The sequence below is a fragment of the Vipera ursinii genome, assembly GCF_947247035.1.
Source record: "Vipera ursinii genome assembly, chromosome: Z".
Lineage (NCBI taxonomy): Eukaryota > Metazoa > Chordata > Lepidosauria > Squamata > Viperidae > Vipera > Vipera ursinii.
In genome coordinates this window covers 104,820,376-104,836,494 of record NC_139517.1, presented here as the reverse complement: position 1 = coordinate 104,836,494, position 16,119 = coordinate 104,820,376, and the positions used below count along the sequence as shown (strand labels likewise).

Sequence of the window (16,119 nt, the reverse complement as noted above, 5' to 3'; positions counted from 1 at the left end):
TTCCATTGCCAACATATCTGAAAGGCACCAGAAGATAGCTGATAGGGACAAATATACTTACTAGGTGAGGTTATGTATGTGATATGGAATCCTCTATCGTTATCAAAACCATTGGAGTGAAAATGTACCCAGGCATATGGACCAGTGGTTTGAAGAGGAGGTGGTAACCCAGTACTGCAATATTTCCCAAGGAGGGGATCTTGTGAGAGAAGGCCATCTCGAATCTAAATAAAAACATGCCATCATATATTTGTTATACTTTGTCAAATGTAGATGTATCATTTGTATCTAACATCAAATGCATTTCTATTTTCTCTATTATTTTTTCTACGTTTCATAATGCCTAAAATAAATTAATTTCAGCAACCCTGATACTTATTGTTCTATTTGATGCTATTCAACTGATCGAATGTTTATATCATTGATTGTAAGCAAAATAATAAGCAGAACCACTTGGTCTAGTGGTTAACGCACCAGAGTAGAAACCAAAGTGTCAGGTGCCTGGAAAATCAGGAGATTCAGGCAGTTCAAACTGATCTTCATATTTCTTTATATTTATGTATCTCTAGTCTGGTGCCTTAAACACTAGACCAAGTGGTTCTGCTTATTTTATTAAGTTCTCTACAAGAATCTTGCCAAGTGACTATTAAGGAGAGCGCGTGGGAGTTAAGAATAGAAAGGAATTCAAGGTGAGCTGGGCTTAGATCTCTTACCATAGGAAGGGATTTGTGACTTATCACACGTTTAACATCTCCTTCGGGCTCAGCCTACACAGAGCCTATTAATTCTAGTCATGCCTTAGCCATGAAAGCCAGCTACGTGACTTTGGATTCAGCCCCACATGTTGTTGTCGGGGAAAACAGGAGGAAGTTGTATTGGATATGTCTGCTGCCTTGAATTATTTGTAAAAATAATGTGTGATATAAATAAATAAATAAAAAGAATATGCAGAAATGTGTGTATGTATACATACACACAAACACACAAATGCAAATTTTGTTAGTCATCTTGAAAATAATTTTTGAAAAGGCAGAATATATCTGTAGCTCTACCTTTATCCACATACTTCTGCCTCCCCAAAAAATAATTGAGTAAGGATTGTGCACATAAATCCATCCTATAGTCCACATGAATTATTACTCCAACCCTTGTTCCTGGTGCCTCCATGCTCTGGGTGTGTTCATGAGTGAAGAATATTTCCTCCTACACTTTCCCATCATATTCAGACAGAAGACCATGTCCATCACCTTTAAACTCAGGAGCTGTGGATTTGGACTTCAATCTGAAAATATTTTAATATAAGTACCATGAAAAAATAAAGATTTAGATTTAAGTCTATTAAGATATTACTTTCTAAAATTCTAGAATCTATTTGTGTAGACTGTGCAATACAATAACCTGGAAAATCAATGATATAGTGTTCAAAAATGTATATGGCCAGATTTATATATGACACAAGGGTTTCAGTTCAGCATGTTGTAGGTACCCAGATAATATGATTTTAACTTTTAGTTAATGTTTTCTCAGCATGTTACTGGATGACTTACTGGACAGAACATGGCAACCAAGATTAATATATGAGCCCTTCCTATAATATACAAAATTTTCTATTGCAGGTAATAACTATTTAGCTTAGTTACAGTGATGGAAATTAAATTATTTTATTGTGCTGTTACTATCCATTTATTTTTCAAATTATTTTTACCTCAAGATAATCTTGAATACAGTTATCATGATGTTCAAGACTCAATATGCCAAAAGCAAATGTAATAAGAAGACCAGGATTAGTTGAAATCATCCAATAGCAATCCCTATTGGGAGGGTAATTGCCAGGATAGCCGGGTGAATTAATTGTTCCATACATACCGGTCAGTTCTCCACCGCATTCTAGAGAGAGGAAAAGGGAGGTAGAGGAGGAAAAGGAGAAAACTTAAGTTAACTACTTCCCTTTTAAAATATTTTCATCACAGGTCATAAGTTCTGTAAGCTGTTGAGTTTTTCATACATTAAGGCTATGGTTGTGACTATTATCATTGGTGATAATATTATATTTAACATGGGCCAGAGGTCCTCTTATTTTTTTTTAGCCTCTTGAAATACAAACTATTTTTTTCTGAATTTTAATTCAAATGCAAGGGGGGAAAAAGCCTTGAAGAACATTTCTACTTTCCCCTCATCAGACTGGGATGAAGGAAAGGAAAGGTGACAAAATATAGTTCCCCGGTGACCAAAACCAGGAAGTTATAATCCAACAAATCTGGAGGCCATCAAGTCAGAGAAAACTAGTTTAGGAGTTTTGTGGCTAAATTGAAGGATCTATAGCAATTGAGAGAATGTAAAGTTTAGAGAAACTTGCTATCTGTTCATTTTGAGCTGAGCTACACAGAGATCATCCATTGTATGTAACACACATGGAATACAGATGTACAACTATATAGCTAGCTTGCTTATTCATTCATTCATTCATTTATTATACAATTAATAAATTTTATTTGCAAAATTTACTGCCTGACCTATCTTACCTCAAGGTAATTCAGGGCAGTTTACAATCATACAAGATAACCCTGAAGCCCAATTAAAATATAGGAGCAGGATGGGGAAGGCAGGGATAGCTGGAACAGTATGGGGGAGAGGTGGGATCTGTTATTAGTCTATCAACCACCTCCACTATGATGCTGCCCCACTGGAACCCCAAGCTATCTCACAGAGTTAGGTTTTTAGGCTCTTCTGGAAGGTCAGGAGGGTTGGAGCTGACTTCGTTCAATGGGGAGGGGAAATATTCTAGAGGTCAGGTGCAACAGCAGAGAAGGTCCTTTTCCTGGACCTGCCAGCCATAATAATTGGGCTGATGGGACCTGCAGCATGCTTCCTCTGCCGGCATGGGTGAGGCAGGTAATCCCAGAGGGATGAGACTGTCCCTCAAATAACCTGGACCCAAATAGTATAAATATTTTTCTCAAAATCCTTCCTGAATAGGAACAGATATATACAAGCTATATTTTGTGCTTGGAATTCTGAGGAAATAATATCCCAATCGAGCTATTATATACAAATAGCTCCCATTTCACCTGTGTTACTGAGGATGTTATTTAGTCTGATATTGCAATATCTGCAAGAAGAAAGAACCCAACAACAGGGAAATCATTATATTAAGAGTCTAATTACATTTTAAAATGTTTTTCTATAAAATTCTATTACGACTCACTGCCTTAATTACTCAAAATTTGTATACTTCAGATTTTAATCCTGTTCTATTAGAAGTGTGCTGAATGGATTTATTCTTCCTGCTAGATTATAATGGTTCATTTGTTTGTGGCTTAGCATATTGTATAAAACCACTGAGGCTTTTAAACCATGGCTTAAGATTGGAGTATATAACTTGTTGTCTATGATGTTACTCCTCCCTGCCCACCCGAGTGAAATTTCAGGGACCATAATAGGTTTTAATCAGTGATGGGATTCAAATATGTGAACAACCAGTTCTCTGTGTCAATGCCACTTCAGGAAGTCCATTCTGAGCCTGGGCAACAAAAAATTAGCTACCGGTTCTGCCGAAGTGGTGCAAACTGGCTAAATCCCATCACTAGTTTTAATCTTAAAAACTCTTAAGTAGAGTTTTCTCCAACTACCATTAGTCCCTGCTGGCATGCCTCATAAAATTTCATATACTCCTTAAATCAATAGAAATAGCACTTTTCTGGCTTAGGGCACAGCCTGAATATGGACCCAGTCAGAGCTTAAATCATTGACTTTTAAGAAACAAAATATTGCTCCTTACAAAAACATGACCTTACCAGGCTGTTGAGACTCCCAGTGAACTGTAAATCCCTTCCCCCTAATCATGTGATCAGAATAAAATGAAAAATACAAAGAATTGTGACTGCTAAAAAGCTGTTCTGGTTGATGTGATCCACAGTATTTCCCCAGCATATTTGCAGATGTTGATTCCCCATCATGAATCTGTAGATAATCAAATCTACAGTCATTACTCTCTTTCAGCTGGAAGAATGGGAAAGTGATATGCAGAATCTAGGAGGAAAGAGGAGAGAATGATTTCATTGTTTGTTTGTTTTTCCCAGGAGGGAGTCAATTTGTACAATTAAACTGTACAAATTAGATAGCATACCTGTCTGCACTGGTAATAGAAAACCACTCTACAATTTCTTGATATAGCCCAGAAGGACTGAAGATTATTGGTCAAGGGAAGATATAGACCACTACTCCAGACCCCAAACCAGAAGGATTTAATCCCAGACAGCCTTATTTATTTCAGTCACCTGATAACATTTTATTATTGTGCAGTTTAATTGTTGCACTATTAGCCTTGGGAGACCTGCATTCATGTTCCTTATCCCCTGTCTGCTCATAATAATCCTTTATAGACAATTTGGAAATATATATGCAAACAATATTAGTATGACAAATTAATGTCCTCATGAGTATTATCTTATTGTAACTCATATAGAAGTTATTTCTAACTCAATGTCTTTTAGATGTATTTGACTTCAACGGCCTGACTTCTCAGCCATCACAAAATCAATTCTTGTTGGGAGAACACAAGGTGGGGAAAGGCAATCTTACAACAATTTATGAAGTAGTTTCATGTATAAGTCATGTCTGTGTGTAAACCATGTTATTATTTATAAATCATCAGGATTAAACAAACTCAATTTACTATAGTTTTAATTCACTTTTGTACCATTGCAGTTAATTTGTATAAGGATTTCAAAAAGTCATACAAGTGGTATAAATCATTGCAAACAAGAAACTGAGTATTATTGTCAGTGCCTTCTCTAGACCAGGGCTTTTCAACCAGTGGTACACATACCACTTGTGGTACATTGGCACCTGACAGGTAGTACGTGACCATCCTAGAAGTGGTAGCTGGGGAGGGGAATGAGCTGAACTGGCGGGAGCACCACACAAGCCTGAGCGAGAGACAGCTGGAGCTGCAAGGCTGTCAGGGCTCAGCAGAAGCACCAGCTGATCAGCGTTTCTTCTGATTGGTGTTTCTTCTTATTGGCGCTTCTTCTTTGGCACTTCTTTGGGACTCAGCAGAAGCACCAGGATCAGTGCCGGATTCCGCTCTTTCATTCATGGGGAAGGGGGCTGGAGGGGGAATGAGGCTTCCACTTTCCTCAAATCTGGGGCAAAGCAAAGCAACGGGAACCGGAAGTTGCCAATCACCTGGCCGACAGTGGCAGGCTCGGCTGCGCTGCACTGGATGCACAAGGCAGAAGCGCCCTGAAAATGGACTGGAGGGAAAGCAGAGCAGAAGGGAAATCTGAAACCACACACAAAAACCCAAAACCTCTGGACAGCCTTTTCCCCTCCTTTTTGAATGTTGAGGATTTGATCCCCTTGAGAAGCTGCTGCCATCTGGGCATCCGTTGAAGGAGCTTGGGAGGAGCAGAGCCCCGGGACCTTCACCCCTTGGCTGCCTGGATTCAGGAATGGCTCATGCAGCACAGAGACCTCTTCCCCAGGGCTTGCAATGGCTCTTTCTGGCCTTCCTGATGGTCCCCTGTGACAGGTGAGGGGGGCAGTGAGAGAACGGGGTTGCTGCCTGCTATGGGGGCTTTGACCTATACTTCATTTTGGACAAGTAAGTGGCCAGGTGTTGTGGTTGTTGTGCAGGATGAGGCTGGACTGCACAGGGTGCAGCAGCCTTGGTAGTTTTTCAAAACTCCGCAGCATTTTTTCCCTTTGCTTTGGGTGCCCAATTTGGACAAAAAACGCTTGGCGGATACCACATTCCTCTTTCCTCTGAAGAAGGTTGAAGGAAAAAGTTTGGCTGCTTCACTAGTTTCTCTTTTTTGCAATGTTGCTTTTTTTGTGGGGGGAGAAGTTTAGCAAAGAGCAGCTGTCAGCTGTGGCCTGTTTGGTTAGACTTACAAACAAACGCCCATTTCCAAAGTAAATCCCTCACTTGGCTTCCCACATGGGATGCAATTCCCATGGAGCAGCCATTTAAGACAGGGGCAGGAAACCTTGGCTCTTTTATGACTTGTGGACATCAACTCACAGAATTCCTGAGCCAGCCATGCTAAGGGGAAAGGGAGAGGTTTCCAAGCTGAGACATGATGGCTCAGGAATTCTGGGAGTTGAAGTCCACAAGTCATAAAAGAGCCAAGGTTCCCCATCCCTGGTTTAAGATCTCTGAATTCTAGAGTCAGTTTGAAACTTGCTCCACGTCTGTGATGGATTATTGATTCAATCAATAATTAGAAGTCAGCATCAACCTACCCCTGAAAAAGTAACATCTTTGGAAAATATTAAACAGGCAGGAACAATAGGAAAAGATTCAGAAAGCCTAGCCCCAGAAACCAACTATTACAAATACGAAAGGCTGCTCCAAAAGAAACATCCATTTCCCTTCTCTTAGAAAAGTCAAGCCAAAAAATAAAACTACCAGAGAAGAGTATTTCTCTCTCTCTCTCTCCTCTTTCTTCCTCCCCTGCCCAGCTCAGTTAATAGCACAATGTAGTGATAAGCGTTAGCCTTGAACAAACTAAAAGAAAGCTGATAGGATTAACTCCACACACACACCAGCACCTATTAATTTAATTATCTTTCTTCGCTTCTGCTGAACCCTGACAGCCTTGCAGAAGGAAGGAAGGAAAGGAAGGAAGGAAGAGAGAGAGAATGAGAAGGAGGGAGGGAAAAAGGACCCCACCCCACGGTAACCAGAATGCTAATGCAGCCCTCAATGAAATTGAGTTTGACACCCCTGAAAAGGTTGTTAAGTGAATCCAGTTTCCCCATTGACTTCGCTTGTCAGAAAGTTGCAAAAGGGGAACACATGATCCTGGGACACTGTGACCATCATAAATATAAATCAGTTGCCAAGCATCTGAATGTAAATCATGTGACCCTGGGAATGCTGAAACAGTCATAAGTGTGAACAATGGTTATAAGTCACTTCCCCCCCCCTTTTTTTTGGTCAAGTTTTTGACACCTTCATGGTGACTGGTGGTACTCGGATACTGCCATATCCTAAAAGTGGTACAATGGGTGAAAAAGTTGAAAAGCCCTGCTCTAGACTACTGTACTGCAGATAAAACAAAGTCTTGAGAGATAAAAAAACCTTGAGATATATCTGGACAGAAATTTGGTTTAATGCATTACAAACCCTTTGGGGTTTGAGGCTAAACTGAGATTTTAGTGTAGTTGAGCAGTTATTCTGGGAGCAGGAATATTAGTATGATTTTTCATGGCAAAAGTCATATTTTCCATTAATGCAAGCTTGCAATGTTGAGGCTCCACTCAGTACATGATGTCTGTGTGGTAAGTAGGCGTTATTATACAACTTGCCTAAGTCAGCAAATGAATTTTTTGTTTGGTACAGAAGTGAACCAACATTCAGCCAACAATTTTTAATAGAAAATTTGTGAATCTATAACAAAAGTATAATAATTGTTATACATAACAATTATATATAAAATCTTTCCTCCAATGTTGTTATTGTCTTATTGTTTCCAGGTTTAACACTCTTTACCTTATTATATCTGGTCCTGACAACCCAGTTACAATTGACCTGTTGATTATATTGCACATATCCTGAATTGTTAGGGTAACTGAATGACCCCGAGGGGCCATTAAGAGATCCTCCACAAGCTGCAAGTGAGCGGGGAAAAATGAAGAGTTAGTCTATGCAAACCTATTAACAATATTTCTGGAAATACAAATCTCAAGATTCCTTGTCCACTATGGCTTGGGATCTATGAATTATAGCTCTCACAGGATGGGTTAACAGGGTTAGTTGCAGCAATTCCTCTCATGAAAACCTTAGTGCCATTCTGTTAGCATAACTATCCAATCTATATTCTGTGGCATGTATTTAGTTTCAGATTAACTTTTTTCTAGATTTTTGTTCAATGAGTCACATTAACAAGAGACTAATTATCTAAAGCTGTGTTTCTCAAACTTGGCAAAAAAATACATGGATTTAAACTCCCAGAATTCCCCACACAGTACAATTGAAGTACACCCATTTTAAAGGTGCCAAGATTAAGAAACACCTATCTAGGAGATACCAACCTTGGAATGGTTTGTTGAACCAACAACACTCTCTTCAACAAACAGGACTTCCACATTCTGCTTCTGGCATTACATTGAATTACAATGAATTATTCATTTACTTTGCTGGGATATATGACACTGCAACCCAGTCCAACTATCTTACATTCACAAGAGAAGCCATTCACTCTAATAGTGCAGCTTCCTCTGGGATTTCTGGAAGACTCACCAATCTTTTCCGTACAGTTGATACCAATCCAACCAGGATCACACTCACAGTTATAGCCAGAGACTGTATCCTGTAAATATTAACCCAAAGAAAAAAGAAATGTAGTACTGTAAGTATGAATAATTTCCCAGCAATAAATCTATTCATGTTATCCTATCGTGAGCTAAATTCAGTCTACTTAGGGTTTTTTTTAACATGCACAGTCCTGAATCTTCAGACAGCTAAGCAACCAGCCAATCTTTTTAAGAACAATTAGATATCTGAAATCTTATGTGGTCTTACATGGAGTCACACCAATCAAACAAATCTGCATATAACACTAACTAATAAGGTATTTTGCATATTTGAAGGGAGTATGTTTGTATGTTTGATGGCAGTGGGGAAGAAGGCTAGCAATACATCAGTTGGGCCTTTGTTTCTCTCTCTCTCTCTCTCTATCTGTGTTTGTGTGTGTGTGTGTGTGTGTGTGTGTGTGTGTGTGTATCCTCAGTTATTTAACCATGGATGGTGTTTAAATCCAGAATCCTGGCTTTTTTCTGACTTATAGCTGGGCGGGGATGCTCTGTCATTTTTAAAGGTTTGTTGGAAGACACCAAGCCTTAATACCTTTGCTAGTGTAAACAACTGAGTTTGGCTTACTTCTGGCTTAATGCAATATATGAATCCAGACAACATATAATCAGGAAGATACTAAGGAATAAACTGTAGTTAATATAATAATGCATTGTAATATATTATTAGCATAATAATGTTATAGTATAATTTATATAACAATAATACATTGATCAATAACATTTTGGATACCTATTGATAAGAGATATGGTCTGAGAAAGTACAAGTCGATATAATCAAAGTTTAACATCAGAGCTGAATATTTAATACTTTATGTGAAGTAAAAAAAACCACTGTTTTAAAAACACATACAAGACACTGTCCATTTACACAAGGATTATGTGTTTGGCATATGGTGCTCAAGGCATAACATCCATCTGAACCATAACCATTTCCAGTGTATCCATCTGGGCAAACACAATTAGGTACAGGGTCTACAAATAAAAAAGGCAGGAAGTCAAAACAATCATCGGAATTTGCTTTTGGCATCCTTATTTTTTGCACTGCTACTTTAATAACATCACAATTTTTCATTATCAGAGCCTAGCCAGATGTTACTGGGGCATCCATGCCAGAGAATGAAGAGGCCAGAGCTATGATCAGAGAAGAAAGTAGTAGGAAATGCCAAGGAGGAAGATGTCTGGCCAGCCTGAGTCAGTAGCTAATGTGAAGCATTATGAAAGCAATAGCAATAGCACTTATATATTGCTTCACAGCACCTTAAAGCACTCTCTAAGCCAGGGGTTCCCAAACCCTGAGCTGCAGCCCACTACTGGGCCATGGCCTATTTGGAATTGGGCCATGCAAGTGATTGGCCAGAGCACACACGTAGCTCAATTTGCATGAGCAGGGGGCTGGAGGGCACTCGCGCATGTGTACGCCAACCCACCACTCACGCAAAGGCTGTGTGCATGCACATGCACATTTGCCAGCCTGCCACCTGTGCGGCCCAATTCCCCCCTCTTCCCCAGCCAGTCTGCCAAGTTGCAAAGATTGGGGACCGCTGCTCTAAGCAGTTTACAAAGTCAGCCTATTGCCCCCAACAATCTGGGTCCTCATTTTACCAACCTCGGAAGGATGGAAAGCTGAGTCAATCTTCAGCCAATCAGGATCAAACTCCTGACAGTGGGCAGAATTAGCCTGCAATCTTTTATTCTAACCATCATGCCACCATGGCTATATGGCTATTGAACAATATTATTACTGTGTTGATTTGTATTTTATTTGCCACATATAAGTCCCATCTGCTGCCCAAAGAGCTTAAAGGGCACAAGCATGGTTTTCTTCCTTCCTATTTTACCCTCCCAAACCTTCACAGCAACAAAAGGTAACAAATCGTCTAATATGCCTTTTGGCTGAATAGGGATTTGAAGCAGGATTCTCAGGATTCCAGTTCAATTTCATAATCTCCCCTTTTAATTGAGTGCTCCTCCAACATCAGCCTTGAGGATTGGCTCTCATCTCATTGGGCTGAGGGCTGGCCTACCTGAAGGATACAGTTATGCCAATTATTTTATTTATTTTTATTTTAATTCCATTTATATCCCGCCCTTCTCCGAAGACTCAGGGAGGCTTACAAACTTAGCAGTTATGTGGCCTGTCCTGTGCACTCTAAGCTTAATCAGATGAACCAGTTCAGTACTCTGGAAATTAAGATATAACTGCCAGCTTCTGTACACAGAATGTAAATTGGTTACCATCTTGTCTTGAAGATCTATTTTTTCCAATCTCAACCATCTTTAGGATATGTGGCTTATACTCCCGATTTTTCCAGCCAGAATATTGGGGAAAATTTGGGGAGTTGGAAGTCTACACTTCTTTAAATTCCTCAAGTTGAGAAACACTATTTTAGATAAGGAAATGGAAAATTTTGCTGCCTAGTTATAGCTTTTATACAAAACTAGTGCCATTGTTTTCAATATTACCTGATATGTTGTTACATACAGCAAGTGGATGGCAACCCCCATTGTTGACTGAGCATATGTTAATCAATGTGCATACTTTCCCATCACCTTCATAGCCTGGGTGAAAGAAAACAATAAACTTATTAAGCAGTGATGGCATGTTATGGTGAAAAGAACATAAATACTTCTTTTAGACCACAGTGTTGAGGGAAGCTATATCTTTGCCAAAAGCAAACTGTTGCACACATTTCTACATTCTAGGAAGAGGTTCAGATTTCCCTGACATCAGTAGAAGCCATTTAAATTAATTTGCAGTAGTATATAAATAGAATATAAATCAGGAGGAAATGTGGTCAGCAGAATCAGATCTTATGACTTTAACTGTATTAAATACAGCACTTTACTTCATTGATTAAAGACATCCTTGTGACCCTGCCAAAATACCAGTTGCTACACTAACACAAGATGCATTAACAAGGAACAGCATGGTGATATCTATTGGAACATAGCTTGATGAATTGTTCCATAGACAGAGCATGCAAATAATTTGGTAACCTTCAACTATGGATTAAAATACAGCAATATGTACCCCTTCAGCTGTTATGGAAGAAAATTCTACAAAAAGAAATGAAATTTGCACCCCCATACAAAATGATGTTAATTAGTTACTCAGTTTCATTACCTGTTTCAAATTCATTAGTATCTTGGCAGCAATGACCATTTTCTTCCCAGCTGTCAAATCTCATTGTAAAAAATGCTAGATTAGGGTTATGTTGGAATATGGCCAAACAGGAGTTTTTCTTCCCCAAAGACAAGATCACTCCAGTTCTCATATGGAGAGCTACTATTTTTAAAGGAATACCCCAAACAAAGCAAAATAAAGTTTGAAAACAACATCTCAGGAAGAAAGGCCAAGATGGTGGTACTATGAAACTCCTTGTAATGCCAATGCTAATCCCCATGAGAATCAAATGAGAGGACATTTAAGAACTATTGCTCACCTGCTGGACAAGGATCGCAGAAATAGAAGCCTGGCATGTTGACACACCGTACAGGAGGATTCACTGAACAGGGTGGGTTCGGAAGGCTGCATTCATCAATGTCAGCACTGCAAGCAAGGCTCCCTGGAGGTGACATCCAGCCATCATCACAGATGCAAGTATAATTTGGCTGCAAGGTTAAAATTAGGTAAACATGAAAATAACTGTGAATGTTCCTAAAGGAGTTGCTTCTATTTGCACTATTACTAGTACCAAGCCAGACTTCAGGAAACTGACATGTCAAAATTCTTGATGCAATTTCAGTTTATCTTATTTCCCCAGGTTTTTCTGTTCCTTCTTCTAACAATTAAGACTTAATGCATACTTACAGTGAAAAGTATTGTTAGCATGTTAGAAAAAGAAAACCTATACTTTTCTCTGAAAAAGGTAGAAAATGATGGGTAATCATGAAATGAACCTAAATAGAGGTAGAACAACACACACACCTCAACTTGCACAAAGAAACACACCAATCTGAACATAAGTTGATTTATTTTTGAAAAACTTTGTAATTATAATCTGAAAAAGCAGATAAACAAAAATTGCTCATTCACAACTTGTAGACTGTAAAATGGCTTCCTGATTTAAACATCAGTACATAAATGAAGACAAAATCTAGATTCTACTACACAGCAAATAATATGGTAATACCCTTTGAAATCACCTCTGTTGCAAAATGGCAAGCATAGTATTACAAAGACAAGTAAGATATTGCTAGTAAAGAGCTCAAAGTATTTTGGAGATATATCTTTTAAACAAAGTATGAATGATTTTCATTTTGTAGCAATTAAAATATGGGAAATGTTGAATTAATAAGAAAATATGCATATAAAATATTGCTAAAATATACTGAGAACTGGGGAATAATAGCCTATATTACACAGAAGACAAATTCAGAAAGCAAAATTTCCTGTCCCCTCTTTCCTTCAGCTGTCTGCATAACTTTCTCCAAATGCTATTAAGAAAATCAGGAGAATTTTGGAATAAGGAGAAGCGTGGTAATGCATATCCATCCTCCTGCTGAGGGGATCCTCCACAATCAGACAGAGATACCTTCTGCCTATGGAGACCTCCTTCATTAAAGATTCCTTCTTCCACTTCCACTTTTTCTTCGGTTGATACAGGATTCTAACCACAGTATTCTAAGAAAATATTGCTAAATGTTTAACCAAATAAATGTAAATCAAATTTTATTATTCCCAGGCTAGCTAAAGTTAATTTTGATTAAGTTCCACAGATAATGGAATCTTCAGTAGAACTGAAAAGACAATTGAAAGAAATGGGACCTACATTAAGGAAATTGTGATTAGGGTAAGCTACAGTTCTAATTATATTCAGCCAAACTTTATTATTGTATATCTCAAGTTTTGGAAAAAGCTATTTGGGCAATTAAGTACAACACTTCATATATTGCACAAATCCCAAATAAAGTATCCCTGGCAGATATCTACTCTTGATATAAGGCTTCTCTTGCTTACCTGAAGGAGCTGTTCTCTGTTTCCATCCACACAAACCCCATGTCCACAAAGAAGAGAGGATCTTCCTTGACAATCATCATATTTTGATGTGCAGTACTGTCCGTATGTTTCTGGTGTACAAATGCAACTTTGGGGGGGAAAAATGACTTAATATAGATATTCCTTTCATGTGTCCAAGATTTTGATTCAGGCATATTCATCATTTTTATATTCTCACATCACAACCAATTGGGACCAGTAACTCTATTACTGATTCATTTATATAGTGAAACATCACATGACCATTCCTGGCCTATGTCAGTTCATCGGTTTTGGCTGTGGTCATTAAGCAAATCATCATGTCATTAAGCATGATGTCACATGACCATGATTTGCAATTTCCTGTTGCCTTCCTCATTGACTTTGCTGTCAGAAGCTGACTGTAACGTTTACAAATGGCAATGTAGCTTTGGGACTGTCAGGCCCCCAAACCCAAGAAAGACACATGGCAAATCTCAAAAGCAGGTTTCTTTATTGTTCCACACATATAAACACATTCTTGCTAAACTGAAGCAGCCTATTTCCTATATCAAGCACATTCTCTGGGAACTACTCTTTGGGAACGCAGCCCACTATCTTCCATCACAGAGATATTGCAACTTTTGTAGAAATACATTGGTTACCAAATGCCTGACTCATGATCATGGAGATGCTGTGATAGGTGCAACTTCAAGGACTGGTCATAAATCTCCTTTTTTAACACCATTGTAACTTTGAATTGTTGTTGAACAAGTGAGGATTACCTGTATATTATATATTAATGCATGTAACCTTTTGAAACCACATTTATAAAACTAACTACATAAAGCCAGAGGAAGAGCATCCAGTTCTTGCCCAGAGCACAGAATGTATACGATTGGCAACTGTGTACCAGAATAAAATGTGCCAGAGAACTGCCTGTAACCCCCTGTAGGGCAAATAGGATTTTCTCTACATTAGGAATCATATATTATACATGGAATAATAGGACCAAGGAAGTAAATAAAGGACATTTTAAAAACTACAAATCAATCTGATTTCATTCAAATCCACCAAGTTACTTCTAGCTTGTAACAATAGCAGAGTATAACTCTGATATTGATCAGCTGATAAAAAAAATATTAATCAATCAGATTTCTGGTGTATTGGGCTATATAAGAAAATTTTGAAGCAACAGTAAGTACAAAATATACAAATGTTGGTAGTAAATATATTAATAAATAACATTAAACTTCCTTAATACTTTTTAGTCTCTGATGTTTAAATTTTGGTAGAATTGAGTGAAATTGTGCATTCTATAGCCTTTGTTTCAGCAGTAGCTAAAAGCTGGATTAGTTTTCAGATGGCTCCATGTTACATTAACTGTTTGGCTTGACAGATTAAATGCAAGTTAACCTGGGTTACTGACCACATTGCTTCTGGTAAAGTGCAATTGATTAACCCAGGTTTCAAAAGCCTGCATGCTTGACTACTCTTCTGTGTAATCAAATAAATAGTTTTTCTTTAACAGACTGCTTGTTTCAGACAATGATCTTATTTCCTGATAAATATGCCTTTATCACCCTCTATAAATAAGCATTTTCTAATTTTCAGTCTCCTACCATTCAGTCTAATGCAGATATAATAACAAAGTTATCCAATTACAACAAATGCCTTGCACAAGCAGATTGCAGAACTTCAAATTCTGCTTAAGCGGAACTTCTCTGAAATGGAATAAATTATTTTTGTCATTCACCTATTTTTTTATCACAAATTAATATACAGGTAGTCCTTGATTTACAAACTACAATTTCCATTGCCAAAAAGTGAATTTTGCCCCATTTTATGGCCTTTCTTACCACAATTGCTAAGTGAATCACTGCAGTTGTTAAATTAGTACAATGGTTATTAAGTGAATCTGGCTTCCCCATTTACTCTGCTTGTCAGAAGGTCTCAAAATGTGATCACATGACACCGCAACCACCATAAATACACACCAGTTGCTAAATATTCAAAGTTCGATCCTATAACTGTGGGGATGCTGTAACAGTCACAAAGTCTGAAAAATTGACATAAGCCACTTTTCCTAGTGCTGTGTAAGTTCAGTAATTAAATGAATTTCAATAAGTTCAGGTCTGCAAGTACTGCTTTCAGACTATTCAGATCAAGGGTTTTGAAAGCAAATCCTTAGCAAAAACTAGTTTCCTGAAGATGGACTCTAGGACTCCAGTTTTGGACCTGAGGCTGAAACTCATAACAGTAAATCTTTGGTTACGGTGACTAACCAGATTTGATCTTGCAAAACTAGTATGAAATGAAATGAAATGAAATGAAATGAATGATGATATTTTTTTCCGTTCTTCATTTTTATACCTTGAAATAAAACATATTCTTTGAGATATTTCTTATTTGATAGAAACAATGAAGTTTTCCTATCTAGAATGTGATCTCTTTCATATGACTGAAATAATAATAATAATAATAATAATAATAATAATAATAATAATAATAATAATAATGATGATGATAATAGGAACTGCTTCCATCCTGTGACGATATCTGTAATACCATCAAACATCCACATCTGCCTATTCCAGGTCCTTGGTAAGGACTCGATAGGTAGACAAAAATTCCAAATCCAGTCTGAACATCTGACTGACTGTGCGATGATGATGATGAAGAAGAAGAAGAAGAAGAAAAAGAAGAAGAAGAAGAAGAAGAAGAAGAAGAAGAAGAAGAAGAAGAAGAAGAAGAAGAAGAAGAAGAAGAAGAAGAAGAAGAAGAAGTTGGAAGGGAACTTGGAGGTCATCTAGTCCAACCCCCTGCTCAGGCAGGAAACC

At 38.0% G+C, this 16,119-nt stretch overlaps 1 protein-coding gene across 1 annotated transcript in view; it reads right to left on the bottom strand.

Moving 5' to 3' along the window:
- CUBN (cubilin) overlaps positions 1-16,119 on the bottom strand; it is a gene marked incomplete at its 5' end in the record, with an annotated part of 213,224 nt that overhangs the window by 182,568 nt on the left and 14,537 nt on the right. The window contains 10 exon segments of the mRNA XM_083379037.1: positions 62-224; positions 1,706-1,887; positions 3,795-4,029; positions 7,499-7,617; positions 8,142-8,181; positions 8,187-8,318; positions 9,173-9,294; positions 10,786-10,881; positions 11,766-11,934; positions 13,283-13,409. Of these exon segments, the coding sequence (XP_083235163.1) occupies positions 62-224; positions 1,706-1,887; positions 3,795-4,029; positions 7,499-7,617; positions 8,142-8,181; positions 8,187-8,318; positions 9,173-9,294; positions 10,786-10,881; positions 11,766-11,934; positions 13,283-13,409 (1,385 nt within the window).